Raw genomic sequence first — 23,018 nt, 5'->3', positions numbered from 1 at the left:
AAACATGCCTGGAGTGTAAGTGACACTGATGGAGTCTCACACTTTTGTTGTGTAGAGATGACAAGAAAGATGGCCTGAAGTTTTACACAGATCCTTCATACTTCTTCAACCTGTGGAAGGAGAAGATGCTGCAGGCCACAGAAGACAAGAGGAAGGAAAAACGGAGACAGAAGGTAAATATATTTATACCACAGTGTGGGTATATCAAGCGTGGTATACATTTATGTTAATTCCACTTAACTGGGATAACATAAATGGGATAACATAAGTGGGATAACATCAGTGGAATAAGATGCTTGCTGGGACCAGTTTCGAATGTGTTTTTGACTACATTCCAATCCAGTGGTGTGTGATGCTGATATTCAGGACGGAGCTTGGCTTCGGTACTTCAACAAATACAGCTACCAATCACTTTATGGAACTTTTTTACAACTTTAAAATGTCTGAAATCATTTCAGATTTTATTATTGTTTTGATTTGGACACCGATTCCCTTGAGAACGAGTTTATTCATGAAATTCCAGTTACTGATCTGCCTGCTTGATTTATCCAAACAGCCTGTAGACTCTTCATAACTCCGGTAACGTTAGGAAACAACAGAGCGGCTGCAAACTGACAGATTGAGCTCAAGGATCTAGCTAAAAAAACGGTTGCATAGAGGCCATAAACAGGGTTCGAAATTAATCCATGCCGAAGAATAGTCTGTTGAAAATTAAGTAAAGATCCACCAGGTAAAATAATCCCTGAATTAACTGAATACATTTTATTGCTGTTCATTTAAAAAATATGTTTGTGGTATAAACAGAATATTGAATGATCGTTCGTGGTTGACAGTTTTAATTCACCGCAGGGCAATGTCCTTACATAAACAACTCGCCCTGTCAAGACTTGTGGTTTACTGGGACATCCTCCTGCGATGAAATAAAAGAGTAGTGAACCACTCACTTTATATATACCAGGGAGCTGGGGCCAGCTTTTGTATCTACTATGGAAGGGAATTGGAATGTGCATGGGCTGTACCTCACCAGGTGGTGTGCTGGCACAATATGTCAGTGCTTAATAGTAGGTGAGGTATGTTATGGTTTCTGTGTGGTTATCACATCTTTCTCAGTGTTTAATCAGGGACAGCCTATTTTAGGGATGTATACAGTGTTGGAGTTTAATAATGCCACCCCGAACAGTGCAGTCTAAATGTTAGGATGGAGATATTAGTACTGAGCCTTAAAATAGTGCTTTAAAATGTATTTTCATACCTCATATTAGCATTATCTATGCATCCTTTTATTACTTAAATTGGGTATATGCAGATATTAACTCTATAGAATTACAAGTTGCTGCTGCTTCCTGGTGCTAAATCACTTCCTGTGAAAAGGTGTCACATCATTTACCTACATCACAGGAAGTGAGTAGGTAGCAAGAAGCAGCAAAGAAATCTATAGTATGATAGAATAGGGCTGCTAATAAAACTTCAGTTCATCTAAGGGCAATGCTTAATTTTTAATTTTTAATGGTTAAGATTTGCCTATTACTCTAATGGTGACACCCAGACAACAGGCTTTAAAGGAGTCAATGTGTATGCAATACTCTTTATGAACCGATTTGGTTGTCATTGTTGAACCAGACAAATGCTATAACATAATGCCTATGGGGGTGCAAGGTAACTTCTGACACCAGAACAGAGTCCAAGGACCAAACATCTGTTTTGTATGAGAACACCCCAGAGGTCCAGCAAAGTATAGGAGAGTTATGTCTTCCACTCAATGTATGTAGCTGCTGTTACTATATACTATGTGTGGAGGCATTTTGCACCCAAACAATGAAAAAAAAAAAACTAAAATATGTCTGTTGAGTGGCAAGCCTGGTATTTTCTGGATATATTTTGAGGTACCTTTCGGGCTCCCTCAGAAATGCTGTCTGCAGCCAGAGGCACTGTCACACAACGCGCATTATAACATTTTAAATACATAAATAAAATAGATACTGCCCTAATCCTTATAAAAGTTTACCATGGTAAAAGCACAGCAACATGTAGTAAAGCACACTGAATGTATGGTAAAGCGTAGGTAAGCAAGGTAAAAGGTAGAGAGCTCAAAACATATTAAAAACATGGTAAACTGTGGTAAATGCATAGTAAAATCATGGAAAAACACGGGAAAACTGCTAAATTACAAAATGTGTTTAATAGGGGGAAGTGCTGTGCTAACAAGGGACATGCATTGATGGGCTTAACTTCATCTAGTTTCCAGTCTCTCTTTCGATTTCATGTATATGTATCAGGCACTCCAGAGGGAAGCTTCCTGAATCACGATGCAGGCATCCTCAGTGACGGCTCCTGTCTAGATTAGTGCATACAGACCTGCAGCTCCAGAGCCTCAAAGGGACTGGTAGTCTGTCAGGCAACTGCAGAGAAGGTGCTTGTGTCTGATAGTTCTGCCACTAGGTCACTTGACTGAAGTCACTGGAAAAGCATCAGTTGGTTACTGTGCAGATTCCTCTGGGTGTTTTGCTAGAATTGAAATCCCGAGATAACTTCCAGTTTGACTCAGTAACCAATCACTGCTCATCCCATGGCGTCTGAAGTGCAGAGTCGAAATTCTTTCAAAGAGAGATCAATACATTTTGTATGTATTATTGTAACACACAAATTCGGTAAGATTTACTGGAAATGTTTTGTAGTTCTTTGTCCTTCAAGTTGAGCCTCTCAAGGACAAGGGTGTATGAGATGGTAATTTTGCCAACTAGTGATGGACAAAAAATATATATTTTCGATGGAAAGATTTAATGGAACTAACATAGTGTATATTTGCAGAAATGAACTTGTCTGTCGGCCCTGCTACAGTCGCTGTGCTCTTATGCTGTCTTGCAATGGGCAGTTCCACAGAGTTTCTAACCAAGTAGGCTTTCCCTCTCCTCCAGACAGGCAGCCAGCCCACCGCAGAGCAAGTTAGGCCCAAATCCAGGCTGAGCCAACTGCAGCCTGGCAGCCAGCCCACAGCCACCCCGTCCAGAAGCACCCTATACAGCCCAGTAAGACCTTTGCTTTGAAATCGTCACCTGTGTTTACTACTGTTCACAAAGATAGAATGAGGGTAAACCCTGAGCTTCACAATGCTAGCACAGTGAAACATTGCCCATTGACACCTGGCAGTATTAGACTATATCCTGCTTAGGTTCTGCTGACAGATGAACTCCCTCGGGGAAAGTTTTAATAAGGGCTGTTTTGTTTAATTCAATTGAGTTTGCAGTTCATGAAACCCCTTTTCAACTGTTTGAGAAAGTTAGACGTTTAATTTTCAAAGTGCTGCTCAATCTAGGACAGGGGTGGCCAATGCTGGTCCTGGAGAGCCACAGTCCTGCAGCTTTTCTGGGTCTCTTTAAGTCCTCAATCGCCAAAGACCTAGGAAACATGTTAGTGTTGACCAGTTAAGAAAACAACTGGTTCTATTAAGTCACTGAGAACTCGGGTGGAACGAAAAGCAGAAGACCCTGCGGCACTTCAGGACCAGGATCGGCCACCCCTGATCTGGGAGAATTTTTATAGGTTCGCTTTAAAAAAAACAGTCCTTAGAAAAACAGTCCTTACAGTGAACAGGGCCTTTGTCAATAAATGTCAATAATGCACCAAATCATGTATTGGTTGATATGGTTGCATTATTTTTTTTTTTTATCGTTATGTATATGCCTTTCCTAGGGGGAACTCCTGTGCATCGTAAGTCCATGTTAGGGTATGCCTATGTAAAATGACTATTCATATGCATTTTTGCAGAGAGTTGCACTGTATTTTTTTTTACTTTAAAAGTAAAAAGAATAAGTATTATATATTACTTTTTGAACTGGAATTGTACAAAAAGGTAGTAAATACACAAGTAACTGCAGGCAATAATCGGATTTGTGGCAGTCATCTGAAGCAAAAGAATCAGAGCCACTGATAAGTTGTTCCTTGATCTTCCTTTAGTGCAGACAACCCATTCTATCATGAAGAGAACGATGAGATGGCTTAATTTAAAAAGAAGAGTCTGTGACAGAGAAAGAAGTACTTACAGTGGCTCTCAAAAGTATTCACCCCCCCTTGGACTTTTCCACATTTTATTGTGTTACAACATGGAATCAAAATGGATTTAATTAGGAGTTTTTGCAACTGATCAACACAAAAAAAGGCCATAATGTCAAAGTGAAAAATGAAATCTACAGATTGTTCTAAATGAATTACAAATACAAAACAGAAAATAATTGATTGCATAAGTATTCACCCCCTTGAGTCAATATTTGGTAGAGTCACCTTTGGCAGCAATTACAACCATGAGTCTATTTGGATAAGTCTCTACCAGCTTTGCACATTTGGACACTGCAATTTTTGCCCATTTCAACTCTTTCCACATATTCTCGATTGGATTGAGGTCCGGGCTTTGACTGGGCCACTCCAGGACATTGACCTTTTTGTTTTTAAGCCACTGCAGTGTGGCTTTGGCTGTATGTTTGTCCTGCTGGAAGATGAATCTTCTCCCAAGTCCCAGGTCTTTTGCAGACTTCAGCAGGTTTTCCTCTAGGATTTCTCTGTACTTTGCTGCATCCATTTTGCCCTCTATCTTAACAAGCTTTCCTGGCCCTGATGCAGAGAAGCATCTCCATAGCATGATGCTGCCACCATCATGCTTCTCATTAGATCATAGAATCTTCTACTTGGTCTCAGAGTCTCCCACATGCCTTCTGGCAAACTCTAGCCGAGATTTGATGTGAGATTTTTTCACAGTTGTGCCATATTCTCTCCATTTCTTAATAATGGACTTTACTGTGCTCCGGGGGATATTCAATGCCTTGGAAATGTTCTTATATCCTACCCCCGATTGGTGCTTTTGAAGAACCTTATTCCGGATTTGCTTTGAATGTTCCTTCTTCTTCATGATGTAGTTTTTGTTAGGAAATGTACTAAACAACTGTGGGACCTCCCAGAGACAGGTGTATTTAACCTGAAAGCATGTTAAACACCTTAATTGCACACAGGAAGGCTCCATTCAACTAATTATGTGACTTCTAAAGACAATTGGTTGCACCAGAACTTATTTAGGTGTGTCATAGCAAAAGGAGTGAATACTTATGCAATCAATTATTTTCTGTTTTATATTTGTAATTAATTTAGAACAATTTGTAGATTTTATTTTCACTTTGACATTATGGACTTTTTTGTGTTGATCAGTGGCAAAAACTCCTAATTAAATCCATTTTGATTCCATGTTGTAACACAATAAAATGTGGAAAAGTCCAAGGGGGGTGAATACTTTTGAGAGACACTGTATTAGTTACAATTAAATGGAGTTAACACATGATTTAAAATAATCGCCATTAACTGTGATCATTTTTAGTATGTGATAATAAGTGAAGCTGTCATTCTTGTCCAGCCCCACTAGAAGCCAGACATGCAGCTATTAATAATGTAGCATCGGAAGGGTTGAGAAAGCTAAACTGACTTGAAAAAGGGGCTTTTTATGTTTAATTGATGCTTAAAATACTTTACAACAGGAAATATCTACCTCAAAACTTGCCATAGCATTGCCATTATCATTATCAAATCTATCATTGAGATGGGCACAATACGGGATACAGCTAAGGTAAAGCAATGTGGTTCTGTAAGCCTTCCAATGGGACTGAGCTCAGTTCTTTTCACATTCTTTACAACCTGGTTTGGAAGCTGATTCAACATGTTCTTGTTTCTTATAGGAGCAGAAGCAGGTGGAGGACCCGAGCCGAGAAGTGAAGAAGGTGCGCAAGGCGAGAAATCGCCGTGATGTGTGGAACCTGATGGCGTACGACAAGGAGTTCCGGCCCGATAACAGGTTCTCCCCCTCTCCGTTCCACGTTGTGTCTTCAGAGGGCTCGCTCTCTCCAGACAACAGGTGCACTACTGAAATTAGAAAAGGACATTCTCCTGATTTCACTGAGTCACTCCTGGTGGTGGCTGTGTTGTTTATGTGCTAGATGTAGAAATCAGGTTTGAAATCTGTAAAATGGACTGGTGTGTCATAGGGAGTCCACATCCTTTGAGATTTTACTTTTTCTTTTTTAAGTGAAGCTATAAATCATTATTAATTCATAAATCATTAATTAATTCAATTATGCCAGTTTTTTAGATATGCCATTCCATGAATACATGTCAGTAACCCACATATCCCCATTACAAGTGAATACAAAATTAAAGCTATAAGTATCATGAAAAAATCAGATCAACATGACCAACTTTATATATAGTACAGCATATCATAAGTGCACAGTATGAGTGTGACATACATACATGGACCTACAATACATCACCATGGCATGACAAATCTAGTGACAATACTGAAAACCCTTCCCCTGAAGTAGCGTTACTGTTAACACAAAATGTCTGTAAAAATGTATTTTAACTCCTTTCAGAGCTTTGTAAAAAGACAGCCCTACTCTAACCAATTAAGTTGTCTATTATGGGTATAGGTTTTTGTACATTTCATTGCACACGGCATTGTGGCAGCTGTAGTAATATGTCCCAGAGTCAGTGCTACAGAACTACAGATCCCAGGGATCCCTGTTTTTACATTGTGTTTCCACACTCATGACAAGAACATCCATTCCTCCAATCTCTTGCACATCCAGAAAGCCAGCACAGACACCACACAAGTATCTTGTCAATCAGGAAATAGAAACACGGAGACCGTTTTACATTTCAAATTCCACTTTCACCAGCAGAAAATGGCAGCTTATTTGTCCCCTTGTGCAGGTCTGTTGCCTCTGATGCAGAACACTCCTACCCAGCTAGTCCGAACCACCCCTCCCAGCAGGTGAGTGCGTCCAGCTCCTACTCCACCAGCGACAGCAAGGAGCTGCTGGCGGCCCCAGTGCAGACCCAGTCACTGGACCGTGCGTACAGGGGCCCGGCCACCACAGCAGGCAGACAGAGCTCTCTGGGCAGGGTGCCTCTACCCTCCGACCCAGGACTCAATGGCCCACGGCCGCCCACAGCCAAGGACTACAGGTACCGGAAAGCTGTGCCTTATTGATTGATTGATTGATTTGTTTCTTTGTTTATTGATTTATTTCTTTGTTTTCACATTCTTGTGAATCCAGTGCTCCCAAAAGGCAGGCCCACACCCTGATGTCTGATTATACTGATGTTTGCTGGGTTGAGTCCACTGACCAAACATATTTCCCTTGTGTTTGAACTCAGTAAATCACTCAGTTTTAGTTAACACATTAATTATATATTAAATCTTCCATTTGTTTCGGGCACTCTACATCAGTAGATAAGCCACAGCATGTGCAGATACACTCTAAGAACTACAGAGAATCAAATCCTGATAATATCACTTTGGTTATTGTCACACACCGATTTTCACTCCTAATTTCGCTTAGGAAAGAAAAAATCATAAGAATTGAGGGTTCACTTGTAAGTAAACTACAGAGCAAAACAGGCATGTCAGTTGTATCAATACCTGGGTGTTGTAATGCTTGTTTTGCCAGGTTGTTGTTGCCAGGTGAACGTCTGTTAGAGTCAAGTCTACATGTTTTTGACACTTTTCCACAGTCCCTTTTGAAGTAATAGGGGCTGACTGCATATACAGGTATATACCCAATCAGTTTACTCGTCTGCAGGACTGCAGTGTTGAAAGTGATAAACTGGATATTTTCTGACCCAACCCTTGCTTTTGCAGCACATTGAATTCAAAATGTGAGGCAACAAATATAGGCATCGCTACTTTAAAAAGCAGGCCTCAAAAATCCATTGGAAATCAAGCCTGACAAACAAACGAATTAAACTCCACAGTGGGTGTGGTGTCATTATTGATTACCTAATGCATTAAGAAACTAATGTAAACATTAGGGAGCAATGCGAGGAGTAAAGGCAATGATACACTGGCAACTTTTGGGGCAATTGTTGCCGACAACTACAGCCAGCAACTGGATTGGTTTGAGCAACTATGGCAACCAGGTAAAGCAATGGTCAACTGAAAAATAATTTTCATTAGCCAATAACAATAGAGATTGAAACTATATGCTTCTTGAACAATTACTCAGCCAATTAGAAGAAGTGAAGGAGAAGGTGAAGGTGAAAAAATGGAAGAAATCACATATGCTGCTGTTACTCTTTTGGTTGCTGCTGTTTTGCTCATTGAAAGGTAATTATTCTTATTATTAATAAATATAATATTATTATTATTATTATTATTATTATTATTATTATTATTATTATTATTATTGTTGTTGTTGTGTTACCAGGCCAAAAAAAAAAGAAGCGAAAGCGAGTATGGACCAGGGATTGGTGTTACGGTGATGAAGCAGAGGATGCTATAGCCGCTTGCTCAGAGAGTTGGCTGAAAAAGACCCACCAAGTTATTGCAGTTGGCTGCGCATGGATGAGGCTACATTTAGTTGTTTGTTGGGAATGATAAAGGAGAAAATTCAAAAGAAAGACACGCAGCTTCGGGAAGCAATATCTCCAGGTGAAAGACTCGCCATAACACTTAGATTTCTGGCTACAGGTGAATCCTTTTCATCACCGCAGTGCACTTTTAGGGTCAGCCGACATTGCTTGCATTGTGATTGAGACATCCCATGCTTTATATGATTGCCTAAAAAAGACTACGTAAAAGTTCCTTTTTCAGTGGAGGAATGGGTAGCTGTGGCAAAAAAAGTTTGAAGACATGTGTTGGTGCCTTGGATGGAAAACACACCACCAATCCCGTAATTTCAATTATAAAGGAACAAACTCATTGGTTTTAATGACACTTGTTGATGCTGATTTAAAATGTATTTACATCGACATTGGCACAAATGTAGGAGTAAATGATGGGGGTGTGTTAGCAAAATGCAGCTTGAACAAAGGTCTTGTTCACGACACACTCAATATCCCAGCATCACAAAGCTCGCCTGGAAGGATGCAAAAGTGCTATTTGTGATTGTTGCTGATGAGAGTTTTGGACTCAAACGCAACCTTATGAAGCCTTACCAAAGAAACCAATTACATGAAAGTATGCACATTTTTAACTACTATCAAGGGCTAGGCGTTGTGTTGAAAATGCTTTTGGTATTTTGGCAAACCGCTGGCAGTTATATAGAAAGCCTATCCCCCTAGAACCTTCTAAGGTTCTTATCCTTACCCAAGCTGCATGTGCATTACATAATTATATGCGCACGACAGCACACCACATGATCTACTTGATCATGAAGACACAGGAACAGGGGAAATGACCAATGGATCTTGGAGGGAGGAGCCTGTAGCATATGCATGCATTTTATTTTCTGCTTGTTTATGTTATACAATTAGGCTAAAGTGTCCAAAGTTATGAAAAACCTGTATAAAGTTTACTTTATTATATTCTGTTTATAATTATTAATAGTTATGTCTATGTTCTGTTTGTAATTATTAATATTAATTGATATTATGTCTTATTAGTATTGTTATTAGTATGTATGCATGTATATATGTAGGTATGTACGTATGTATGTATGTATGTATGTATTATTATTATTATTATTATTATTATTATTATTATTATTATTATTATTATTATTATCTATTTCTAGTCACAATCTCAGATTATATCTTCATTTTTCTTGTTATTACAAATGAATAAAATGGAGGCCCTTTCAAACTCTGAAATTTTTTCTGCAATGTGTTTATTTTCATATAACCATTTCTGAAGCAAAAACATTGAACAGTAACACAAAACAAACTGCTGTAATTAGTAATCTTTGTAATACATATTTTGTAATACATCTTTGTAATACATATTTACAAATCAAGTGCCTTGGCCAGGCAGTTTGAAGACAGTTGTAATTTATGTTACAAGATCTAATTATTTTTTAGTTTTATTTCAATGGTATGTGTGAATACTACAATTCTTCTACCACACAAGATCAATTATTTTTCTTTTAACACTGGGAACCTTTTTAGGGGGTTAGCTATTTATACATTCTTCCAAATATTTTAGATGGTGATGTTTTTCTCGATGGCTTAAATAATTTAAAGCCATTTCCATTGCTTGTTCTGCTTGACTGGTTGTCTTGCCCCTGTTTTTTTTTGGCCTATCTTGTATCTGGTCTTCTGAAGGTGACAGGGGAGGTGCTGGGACGAGTGCTCCAGTGATGACATGTTATCACTGGAGGAGCAGAGAAAGGCATCAGATGGCAGGTTGTCTATGCTGCAGCAGGGTTCTCCACAATGTTTGACCATTTGTCTCTTCTTCTGTAATCCACATGTCTTAGGTCCTATAAAAACTGGTTTTCTATTTACCAACAAATACATTTTTTTAAAAAAATGTATTTATAGCAGTAATAGTAGGAACAGTAGTAAAAATAATAAATATTAAAACGAATAATGTTAATATACAAATATATAATTTACCATCATATTACTGCTTTACTTTATTAATGACATATATACTGTGTGTGTCATAAATAAAACAGTCGTTTTAAGCAGCACACAGACACATCAGTAACAGTTCCTTTCTCAAAGTAAAGGTGTTTAGTGTTCAGTCTTATGCTCATAATTTGCAGTTGTAATGTCTGCCTTGTTTTCTGTTATTGTTGGTAGACTTACATAGTACACTTTTATTTTAAATTCCTATTGCATATTTTTCATTTAACCTTACCCAATGCTTAATTTGTGCCGGTGCTTGCCGGGGATCAGTCCCAGAACCTGTGGGCATGCAGAGTAGAGCTGGGATAATTAATCGAGTTACTCGAGTCGTCGCGATTATTTTAATACTCGACGATCTTTGTGGTAATTGAGCAATTGCCTTAATATATGCATTCATAGGTTAGCTACATTCACGGCAGGTGCGTGCACATATAATAATTCCGATCAGCTGTTCACTTGCTCTGGTCTTGGCAGGAATACTGAACAGTAGATCGGTAATACTGATTTGGTTGAGAGTGAAAGCGATATATTAATAAAAGATAAATAAAGAAAAGAAAATGAAGATGGCAGGGTTTTTTTGTTGTTTGTTTTGTGTTTAAAAACACAGACATATACATCTTCTGCTATCCTGTGACTATCCTTCATTTACATAATATCATTTAAACATGGTAAATGTACATTATAATGAATAATATAGCTTACCTGAAAACAAGTCAGTTTTCAGTATTAACTGTCCACATAGCTCGCGAAGATCCAACCAAGTAAACTGCCATTTTTTTATTTTTGCAGTCACATGATCTTGTTCGATGCGCTAATTGGACGTTTACAATCAAATCGCCCACTAGATGGTGCTGCTATCTTCTTTTCTCATTTAACAGCAACCTGAAAATATTTCAATACAAAAATTGAGTCAATTGTTGCTGACAACAGTTTGCCCAAAAAAGTTGCCAGTGTAGCTGTCTGATCCAGGTTGCAGAAAGTTCACTCAGTACTCCTCTATACAGGGCATGTGTGTGGGTTCACTCAATACTCCTCTATACGGGGCATGTGTATGGGCTCAAAGTTTTGAGAGTGCAGATGCATAGACAGAGCACATTTATTATAGCAGTCAAGTGCTTCAGCCCGTACCAAGCCTACAGTAGTTCCAGTTCCATTCTATAACATACATGTCTCACAGTCAGGCACTTGTATTATTTAGCTCTCTGCCCTCCTTGCACTGAGATATTCCACAGAGTACAACCCAGTAGGTGCTGCAAATGAACTCTTTGCATTACTTAAAGGTACACTAACTATTTAATAAAGGGTTTTTACAGTTTCTGTCAGCCACTGGGACTGAGATGAAAGCAGTTTGAAGTCAGACTTGTTCATTTCCTGTTGCAGATTAGATTTGTAGTTCAGGCTGCAGCCCCAGTTTGATATTGAACAAAATGAGATTGATTTTTACAAACTGGATTCAGTCTGGCACAAATGGAAATGTGGCAAACATATACAGGAGGGTTACGAAGTCACTTTCATATTCAATTTATTCTTAAAACAACATGTTTTCTACAAAAGATTTACAAAACTGCAATCACAGAAATTGCAGTTGGTCCTTTTTTCAAGCCACCTAAATTCAGCCTTTAAAAGTTTTATAATACAGAAGACACATACTAGGATATTAAACAGGTAAGAAAATAAATATTCAGAAAAAAGTAGATAATTACCCTGTAAGTATATAACCTGTATTTTTTTTTTGTTTTGTTTTTTAGTGCCAAACAGATCCCGGAATACTTTGTGCCCCCAGCTCCTCCTCCCCCTCCCCCTGTCATCCCCTCTGCTTTCGACAGTCCAGCCGCCCCCCCCACCCCTCTGCCCCCGAGTACTGTCACTGTGGCATCTCGACCGTACTCCCCCTCTCCCCGACTCCCCCTCTCCTGGCATGAGGGGGAGAGGGGGGATCTCTTTCCCTCCTAGAGAAAGGGAGGAGGGGGTTCTGGTGGGGGGAAGACCTTCCGGTGGGGAGGAGGAGGAGGGGGAGGAGGAGGCTCCAGCCCCCCCCACACACGCCCAATCCACTGCTCCCACCGCCTCGCCCTCGGCAGCGCAGGACTCACGGAAGTCTCAGATTCCAGTCGTCCCCATGAGCGACGCGCGCAGCGACCTCCTCGCTGCCATTCGCAGAGGTGGGGAGCTCGCTTGCTGTGTTACATTTCAATTGCAATCTGCTTTTTCCAACAAGTCTTTGTTTGCATTTTTTACATTTTGATTTCACTGTTTTATAAAAAGGATGACTATATAATGTATTATACGCTGTAAGGTTATAGGACGATGAAAGTTTGAAGAAATATCAGCACAAGTAGAAGTGAACTGACCCAGGATGGAAGCCAAGATGTGTTTACACACTACGAGTTGGTATAACACATACACCTATAACTCAATTAAATTGAATTTGCTTTACCATACCTCCCTTGGTATTATAATGCTTATCTATGATTTATCATTCTTTCAGTACGCTTTGTTATGCTTTTACTATGGGATACTTTTGTAAAGGATATTCTAGTGGCATATTCAGTGTTCTGGGACTTACATCCCAAGTGACATCCATCCTGTGTAACATTTTCAGCTTTAATGAACAAAACGTTCTCCATCCTCCAGGTATTCAGCTTCGAAAAGTTCAAGAGCAGAGGGAGCAGGAGGCGAAGAAGGAGCCGGTGGCAAACGATGTGGCCACCATCTTGTCACGCCGCATCGCCGTGGAGTACAGCGAATCAGACGACGACTCAGAGCTGGATGAGAATGAGTGGTCTGATTGAGACAGCAGGGACCAGGGCTTCAAACTAGGCCTCAGGACTGTCACTGCCTTAGTCAGCAACCTTCCAAGGACTGTCAGTTCAAATGCAACATTCAAACACATATGTAAGGCATTGCACGGTGGTATTGTGGGATCGATTGTCAGGACATACACAAAACTAAATGACAATAACGACAAGACCAGAAGTACATGTGTAATGCTAAATTCTTAACGGCAGATCAGCTTCTTTATTTCCGGAAAGACAATCAATGCTAAATTGCTCCGACTCAAGTACACTGAAGAAGTCGAAACGTTTGCCTACCTGACTTAGCTTCTTGTAGTTTTACCTTGAGAATTTTGATTGACTGTTTTCCAATTATGGATGATTACTTTCAGAAGCACGGGTGGTTTGTGTTTCAGCCATCTGCAGTCAAAACCTGAAAGCCTGAGTTGAAGCCCTGTGGGATAATAAGTCTAAATATATGCTAGGCAGGCATGAGACCTTTCTGATTTTACTTTCTTGTATACTGAGGTGTATTATAAAGTCAAATAAACTCATGTAATCTTGTCCCCACGCAGATCTAGCCATGGATTTATACCAGATCAGTCGGTCACTCGCTCACCACAAAATAAACCGAACTGCTGAGCAACCAAGTGGAACAAAGAACAGGGTAACTTAATACAATCAATGAATCATTTATTCCTGCAAGCTTATCTATGTATAACTATAGCCATACAAATAGCCCAGTGCTGTATGTAGCAGCTGATGTTGAATTACTGTAATAGTTAAGCATTTGTTCTAGGTAATAATGAATAATTAAAAGGAGACTGTTCTTAATGTACAGTATGCACCAAAATATGTCATGGAAGTGCATGACTTCATAGTGGACTGATGGTTGGATTAACCAATTGTGAAGCAAGCACAGAATTTAACTGTTACATGGAAACAAACACACATGCTTTCTATTCTTTTAATTTAGAGCTTTCTTAAGGCAAGTCCGCAGTTTTATTAAGGAATAAACTCATGTGTTTGGAGGACTAATAATAACTAAACCAAGGCTTTCAGATAAATGTTCATACTTTGTATTAGTGTGATTTACTTTATCTCTTCCCCCTTCATTGTGTTGACAATAACTGTTTTTTTTTTTGTTTTTTTTGTATCGTACATGTCTGTTTCCTGGTAATCACAGCTATGTAGTTATTTCAATTTTAATGCCATAGACTAAAACCTGGTAGTGTTTCCTGGTACCTAATCACTTCCTGTTCTGTGGGTCACATGATCTGATTACAGAATTGGATTCTGAAACAGAAAATGATTAGAATGTAATATTGCTCAACACATGTACAGTTATATCAGCAGTGTCATTTATTTTGTGCTTTTCAATAGAACTTAAGAAATTCTTATTGAATAAATATCCACCAAACTGATTTTTATTTTTAAAACTACAAGGATAAAATAGACCATACAAGGAAGTAAGTGTAACTAATACATTCATTGGAAGAAACAAGTACACAGTGTTAGAAAACAGTTATTTTACATTTGTTGATAAAAATTACAAACAAAACGATGGTACAGCAATAGGAACATACATGGGGAAATGGGAAGAACAATTACTTAGAAAATCAGAAAAAGAACCTTTAGAATACATTTGGTTTGTAGATGATATTTTTGGGGTTTGGACACATGGAGAAGAATCTCTTTTCCAGTTTCATAAAATGGCAAACAAAATACACAATAATATTAAGGTGGACCTTCGATGGACAAGAAAAGAAATAGAATTTTTAGATACCGTAGTAAAACTTGAAGGTGGTTCAATTGAGACTGACCTCTTCTGTAAACCTGCTGATATGCACCAGTATTTATACATTTCCTCTGCACATCCAATACACACTAAAAGGGCAATCCCAAAGGGGCTAGGAATAAGAATATGAAGAATATGCTCTAAAGAAATTGACTATGTAAAACAAAGACAAGTATTAAAAACAAATCTTAAAAAAAGAGTATACAAATAAAGAATTATAGAGACAGAGTTAAAAAAGTGGATAAACTAAAAAGAGATGATCATCTAGATTATAAAAATAGAGATAAAAAGGTCAAGAGAGTCCGATTAATAATGACTTACTCTAAACTTTTGCCCAATATTTCTAAGATAGTTTGGAAACACTTGTGGATTCTACATAATTCAGAAAAATTGCAAAAAGTATTTTTTGCAGATTCTACATAATTCAGAAAAATTGAAAAAAGTGTTTCTTAAGGCCCCAGTTGTAGCATTCAAAAGAGAAGCTAATTTAGGTGATATTCTAGTTCACAGTAAACATAAAAGAATAATTGACAGAATAGGTTCTACAAATACTTGTACTAGTACATGTAAAGTTTGTAAATACATAGACAAAAGTAGAAATATAATTAAACATAAGAACACCACATATCCACTAAAAACTAATACCTACTGTAAAAATAGCAATGTTGTTTATGGAATAGCCTGTGAAAAATGTGATGAAATAAAATATGTTGGAGAGACTGGAACAACTTTATATAAAATAATTCAGAACCACCTTTCATTAATTAGAAATAAAAAAATGATTGAACCAATAGTACAGCACTTCACCAGTCAAGGACATGACATAAATGATGTAAAGTTTGTAGTATTAGAACAGCTAAAATTAGATAATGCCACATATAGAAGAATAAAAGAAAGTAAATTGATAAATAGACTGAACACAATTATGCCAGCAGGGCTCAACAGAAAAGAATGAACTAATTAATTCCAATAAATATATAAAAGTTAAAAATAATGAAATAAACAAAATTATTTCAAAAGTTTGCTGATGCGCTGGGGAGACCATATCAAGGCTGATCCTCAGAGCCAGCATTGCATGATAATATGAATATAAGTTTATATAAAATAATGTTAATTAGAATTAATATAGATTTAAAGATATAAGTAAAAGTGATGTCACAATATATAGAACACCATTACATCATGTAGGAATAAATCATGGATTTGAATATAAACAATAACAAGTAGTTGTCATGCTGTCAAACACCTATAAATACCTCCAATGTTTTGATTCAAACACAGGCTCCCTTGAGAAAGATATGTACAACATATCGAAACGTTGGGCAGCTGGCTCTTTGAGCTATATATATATATATATATATATATATATATATATATATATATATATATATATATATATAATGTCTATTTTTCATGGAAAGAAAGTTATTTTGCCTGCACCCACCCCTCCTAACCTGTTATTACATGCTCCTCCGGTATTAGTCTGCTTCATTTTTTACATTTCACATGGATACACCACATAAGCACTGGACATAATCACCAACACCAGTGTTATGAAAAGTGTGCAGATTATTCCACTGCTGGTTGAAGAATAAAATATGTTTGAATTTAAAACACATTTGAGCAATCTGTCTTCTACTACATAGTGGAAAAAAGACAGAAGTTGTTGTATTTGCTTGTATCTTTTGATGCATTTGCAGAAGCAAATGTAAAGCTGCAGGATTGTGTATTCAGAGGTGCTGTATCCCTTTCATCTGTAAATGTTATGTTAAATTCAGAAGCCTTTAAATTGATGAGATTTTGAAGGAACCCTTAGAAAAACAATCCTTAAATATTCCTACATAATGTTTACATTTTGTTATTATACAGTAAAAGCATGCTTTAAGGTCACCGCAGTGAAATGGCCGCCTCACCTTGACTGGCCTGTATAGTGAGTTTTGGTGTTTGACTCTTTCCATAGTAACCGTGGGAATTCTATAGGGCAAAGGACAGGATTCATGTTACAATTACCATAGATTATTCAAGAAATATTACACAGTCCTAAAGAGGAGTAGTGTAAACATGTGCAGAATTTCCTGGTTTCTGAGAAATCATGGGAAATTGTACCCATTCAACTCTTTGTATAGAAGCAGGTGCAGCCAACAAAGTTGAAAGGTCACAGTGTCACGTGACTTCAAGAACCAAATTATTGGCTTGCAAGTAAAATGGGGTTTATATTATCAGGATCTTGGAAGGGTTTATTTTGTAAGGGAAACTGGAATTTGAAAGGCTACTGATAAGTTAGTTGGTTTGTTTCTTGTGAGTTTTCCCTCTACTGTTTTGGTTAAGAATTCACAGTATATCCCTTGTATTTCAGGTGAATTCAGGAGTTTTCCAAAAGCATTACACACAGTTGCCTCTGATTACTATTTCATGACCGTACAGCACAGCATGCCACAAGCAGCCATCACATTTATACAGGGTGCTTATGAAGTCACTTGTGGCTAAACTGCAATAGTGGAGAATGCTGTTTGTTTTCACATAAGAACACATGAAAAGTTGCAAAAGAGCGGAAACCATTCAGCCCGTAATTGTACATTCGGTTCCTATTGAGGATTAGTAGCAAAACTTTGTCTAACCAGCTTTTAAAGCAATTGTAGCTAACAACATAGTTCTCCGCCATTCACATCCATTCTTCTAATGTGCAGTTTTTAAAGAAAGCCATGTTTTAGTAAACATATGTTTTGATTTTAAAACATGCTATCTCGTTAAGAGGTTAGAAGTTAAAGAAATTTCTGTTTACAAGCCATGCTTTTAGATTATCTTGCACTTTCTGGGACTGTTCACTTAGAGGGTGATATTTTCCCACTCCGCAGATTACCTAAGAATAAGGTATGCAAAAGAGCTTCCAGATATTAAGTTTAAACGTAGAATATGTGTTTCTTTCAAAACTGCACATTTGAGATCTATGTAGTTAGTGTAAGTACAAAATGGATTCGATTTATAGAATTATTTTGTTAGGCACAAACACCAGTGCATCAAACAAGCCTCATCCCAGAACACGCTGGATAAGGACTCTACACTTTTGTCTATATAACCAAGCACATTGCTTCTCTTTTTAATTACTTCCCCACACTACCTAGTTGCTGACAGCGACAAGTTACTTGTATACACTGCAGAGGCACGTTAATGCAAGTTAGTGTACATTAGCACCCCCATATGGGTTCTAGTTGTGGCATGTAAATCCTATCTGCCAAATCTCATTCCTCAGTAAATACACTTCATCCAGAACTGCTGTTCAGTCCCAATAACCACCCTGTATGTTCAATGATGTAGGAGTGTGGCTTTCAAGGTGAAGTTTGCTAGAGTTTTCTGTATTGAACGTTCTTATTTGATGTGCTGTAGAAATGGTTCTTTCTTTAGGCTGAAGAAAAGGGACACTGCAGCTTTCAGGTATACTGTCAGTTCTAACGAATATGGATGTATTGCCTGCAGTTTATAATAACTCAATGTCTTTTTAAAGGAACTGTTGTATACATTTTTGGTAAAACTGCTTGTAAGTATTTTTGGTTATCTATATAACATGGTATAACGTGTGTGTGTGTGTGTGTGTGTGTGTGTGTGTGTGTGTGTGTGTGTGTGTGTGTATGCCATGGTGTATGCCATGTGGAACATAAATGTGGGCAGATGTGCATGTATAAATAGATAATAAAATACTTTTATGGAAATATTATTTGTTGAGATAGTCGTCATTTCTAAAACCACCTCACTTGAGAAATTCAGCTTTGAGGAGTCTTTTCAGAAGCAGACCCTGCGGTTGATATTAGTTCTCATCCTTGGAATAAAGATCCAAGCAGAAACAGCAGTAAAGAATGCTAGAGATCTCACACAATAGGACATTAAACAGGGAAGACATTAAGAAAATGTAGACGGCATGCCTTTAAACCACTTAATGCACAGTATGTGCTTTCCATTCCCTTACTATGTATGCTCACCAGCAGCAACACTGCACTTGGAATGCCCTTCTGATGGACCGCTATATACTGTAGTCATCCCACATAACTATATTTCAGAGCATTTATTCAATATATTTCCTTATCTGTTGCAATAATATACTTTGTCACATACTGTTAGAGATACCCTACTATTGATTTAACCCCAGTGTAGAATGCCTGCTCATGCTTTATTTTACCCCCAAAATGTGTTTCTGCAGCTGTGAGCCCCAAGACTGGTACACATTCTTGGTTGGTTCCACAGACCCTGATCAGCAGTAGCTTTGGACTAACTAGCCACTTGGAGTCTGGTAGCACTTGTAGAAGTTTATGCTAAGCATTTAACACAGGTTGATATGTATTTTATGTATACAAGTTCCCCTGGGTAAGGGCGTCTGCTAAGAAATTAATAAATACATAAATAAAATAAATAAATAAATAAATAATAGGTTACCTATGCTTTACCATGCTTTCACATTGCTTTATTACACTTCGGTATGCTTTCACTGTGGGACATTTTTATTTTAAGGGAAACGATAATCAGAATTATTTAAAAAATCTTTAAAAACAAACTATTTACAGCGTTTTGAAACAGTTTTCTAGTTTTAGAATTTTTTTTTTTATCTTATTTTTTTAGCAAGCAATCTGACCCACAAAATGGCAATTGAGGCACCTGTCAATTAATCAGACCCAAGTCCTTCACATCAGAGCAATGCTGGCCACCTGCATTTTCTATTTCATTTCTGTCCTGTTCATTTCTCTATTATGAGTGTTATCTGTCTTTGTCTAATGTTGTTTCAGCTCATTGTCATTATTTCAACCACTGGAAAACCACTGAATTAGGGGTGTGCATCTGCCATTTGGGTCACCTCTGAAACAGTTCTTGGCTACTTACCATTTATTAACTCATAGTTGCAGAGGGGACAGACTTATAGTTGCCATGCATTGACAGTCACTGGTAAGCACTTCATTAAATCTTGTGAACCAGCATGACCTGTGGAAAACCAGCAAACTACCAGGCTGGAGCAGAACTGGTCATTGCTGGAGGTCGATTCAGGTACTAACAATAAAATGAGACTGTTAGTTGAAATGACATTTAAAGCCATATAAAATCACATTACTTTTGTCTCATGTTCAGCACATTAAAACAGGTCTTGAGTTACTCATACAGAGGTTGAATATCATTTAAACAGATTTGATTCTGATATTTGGAAAGATGACTCATCTTTAATAAAAGGGCTTTATTCCTGTGCTTCGCTGATACCAGAGCCAATTTTTAAATAAAATCCTACACAGTTAATGACTGTTATGAAGACATGGAGATTTCATTAAAAAAATATTGCACACTAATCCTTTTGACTTATTTGAAAAGTTTGTCTGCTTTGTGGAGGAGTACATCTGAAGGCTTTAGAACCCATCATTATATTTATTTCTTTAAGGTGACACAAAGAAGTAGGTCTGCCTTCCACTGGAGCAAAGCAGATCATAGTGCTGAGTCACTGTGGAGGGATAGTGTCAGTTGCCATGTCAACCATTCACCTGTAGATGGCAGCAATGGTCCCATCTTCAAATATATGTCCTACAAATACATAACAAGTTGGGGTACCACTGCACTTGTAGGAGACTTCTCATTATTACCCTTTGCATGTATTTGAAGGAGAGACAGAGATGCAAATCGTTTTGAAATTGGTTGCTAAACTCTTTTGGCTTGGCAATCCATTCCACACATTAACCACTCTGTAAACAAGAGCCTCCCCTCTGTCCTATATCAGTCTCTACTCACTGTCCAGCTGTGTCCTCCAGTCTCTGTGTTGCCATTCAGGTATTGGCTCGGTTACCTTGTCAAAACTGAGGATTTTTAAAGTCTAATCAAATCTCTGCTAACCCCCTCCTTGTTCAAGTGTAAATGATTCACCCTCTCTTCATGACTTTGAGCCTTAGAAATAGTCTGGTTGCTCTATGTTTGAATCTTTCCAGAGTTGCAATGTGCTGTCTCCCCAGTGCCTTATCCATTATAACCTCCCTTGAAGATTACACGACTGACAATATAACCAAGCTTTTCTTTTTAATTGCTTCTCACGTTGCCTGGTTTCTGACAGTGATCACTCTACCACAAGATCCTTCCACTGACAGGCATTCAATTTCATTCGCCTCATTTCATCCTTGTTATTTTTAAGCCGCTTAAATCCCTTGGGGTTTCCTGATTATTTTATTTGCAAAGCATTTCTTAAAAAATAAAACACAGTGTGGAAAAAAAAAAACAGCCCACACACAATGATTAATATTTCTTCTTTTTTTTTATTAGGACTTGATTTTCTTTTTAGCCAAATCCTTTTGTTTTCTACTATTTACAGTAATAAAAATAAATTATTTTCAGCAAAGAAATACATTCGACACTTACAGTGCAATAAATAGCATGTCCTTTTCTTCTGTAAAGTGCATTGTACTGGCCGTTTTGATAAATTCTATAGTGTTCTGGTGTTACAAAAAATAAAATACAAACACAAAGAGGATTTTAAAGTTGCGGTATCCCCCCTGAAGGTCTTCATTAATAGAATAAAGTATTGAACTATCATGTGAGGAAAACTTGTAGGTGACAAGTATTGTACAAATTGATGCCAGTGCCTAAATACACCAAATATCCTTATATATCAAGACACTTTACAACATATCTTAACCTAGGCTTAATTTTTTTTTTTTTACATCAGTATGCCATCTCCCAGGTCCCTTACCGGGTGCTGTTGAAGGACAGTTCACATGTCTATTACAACCTGAAACAGAGCTTTTATTAAACATTTAACAGCACCCCAATTTTCCTAGTTGTGTTGCCTATGGCTTGTTTTGTGTCTGTACCAACATGCAGCATTCCACTTTGGCTAGATAAGCCACAGCATTTTGAATGTACCCCATGCGACTTTCACCCCTGTGCTTCCATTTGGACTCATTCATCCAGCCACAGTAAATAAAGTCAACAGCAAAACGGTAATAGCATCGACAAGCTAAGGAGAGGCATGAGCATGGTTTGTAAAGCCTAGATGTGGTTTCAAAGCACTGGTGATATTCAATCATATTGTCATGTTAAATAGAAGCCTGTGTTAACATGAGAATTTAGCATGTTTGCTCTCCCAGCTGGGTTTTCAAGATTTTCCCATGTCTGGAAGTTTTTTGATTACATACAAACCCATGGCCTATATGATAATCAAAAGGGACATTGCTGCTTTAAAATCTCCTGTGCAAAATAAACCAATAAACCAACCAAGGAAACAAAACAAACAATCGATATTTAAAATAAATTCATAAATACATTTATAAACAAACTATTTTTGTAATGTGACTTCACAGGGATAAGAAAACCTGACAATGCCACACATACTTTGCAAAAAATTATGAAAACATTAACAGTTAAAAAAACAACAACTCATGCTGTCAAGGTATAAAAATAGATCTCAGCAAAAGTTTCAAAACAGCATTATATATGAAAAATAAGCAAGTTCCAAAAACACAAATGCTTTTATGGGAATTGTAAAAACAACACATATTGGTGCTTCTTAAGTACATTTTGTTTATATACAGTACTTTTTGGCACTAGCAATACAGTAGTCAAAATAACATTTTTGGAAATACAAAAGGCATGTTGACCCCAAATGCCCCTTGCTCCTTTATGACATCATCAACCATAAACTTTACAGACTGTTTTAAGGAATGATATATATTCAGGTATTGGCTCGGTTACCTTGTCAAAACTGAGGATTTTTAAAGTCTAATCAAGTCTCTGCTAACCCCCTCCTTGTTCAAGTGTAAATGATTCCCTCACCCTCTCTTCATATTATTATTATTATTATTATTATTATTATTATTATTATTATTATTATTGTTATTATTATTATTATTATTTACTATATAATCTGAGGACAAATACCGCTTTGAAATGAGAATAAACTTCCCTAAAATAGTTGAAGAGGGGTTCCTCAAAACATTAGAAAAACATTCCTCAAAACATTCCTTAAAGTTCGACGTTTCAATAATATTGAGGGCTCCCGACAGAATATACCCTGTGACGTCATTCATTATTGTTCAGGTTTCGCTGTG

At 37.5% G+C, this 23,018-nt stretch overlaps 1 protein-coding gene and 1 long non-coding RNA gene across 2 annotated transcripts in view; one reads left to right on the top strand and one right to left on the bottom strand.

Annotated features, from left to right (window-relative positions):
• Positions 1-14,584, top strand: part of LOC121318672 (wiskott-Aldrich syndrome protein family member 3-like) — a 58,149-nt gene extending 43,565 nt beyond the window's left edge. Inside the window, exons 5-11 of the mRNA XM_041255598.1 lie at positions 56-173; positions 2,916-3,026; positions 5,715-5,890; positions 6,748-7,002; positions 12,135-12,310; positions 12,372-12,548; positions 13,021-14,584. Of these exons, the coding sequence (XP_041111532.1) occupies positions 56-173; positions 2,916-3,026; positions 5,715-5,890; positions 6,748-7,002; positions 12,135-12,310; positions 12,372-12,548; positions 13,021-13,178 (1,171 nt within the window). The 3' untranslated portion in view covers positions 13,179-14,584. The remainder of the gene's footprint in view (positions 1-55; positions 174-2,915; positions 3,027-5,714; positions 5,891-6,747; positions 7,003-12,134; positions 12,311-12,371; positions 12,549-13,020) is intronic.
• LOC121318673 lies at positions 9,785-11,464 on the bottom strand. Its single transcript, XR_005950628.1, has 3 exons — positions 11,089-11,464; positions 10,619-10,665; positions 9,785-10,252 (listed from the first exon to the last, which is right to left on the bottom strand). It is a non-coding gene; the product is annotated as an uncharacterized LOC121318673 (long non-coding RNA).
• Positions 14,585-23,018: the final 8,434 nt, after the last annotated feature.

The sequence above is a fragment of the Polyodon spathula genome, chromosome 7, assembly GCF_017654505.1.
Source record: "Polyodon spathula isolate WHYD16114869_AA chromosome 7, ASM1765450v1, whole genome shotgun sequence".
NCBI classification, from domain to species: Eukaryota; Metazoa; Chordata; class Actinopteri; order Acipenseriformes; family Polyodontidae; genus Polyodon; species Polyodon spathula.
Note: the sequence above shows the minus strand (reverse complement) of the source record. Positions and strands in the feature narration are given on the sequence as shown.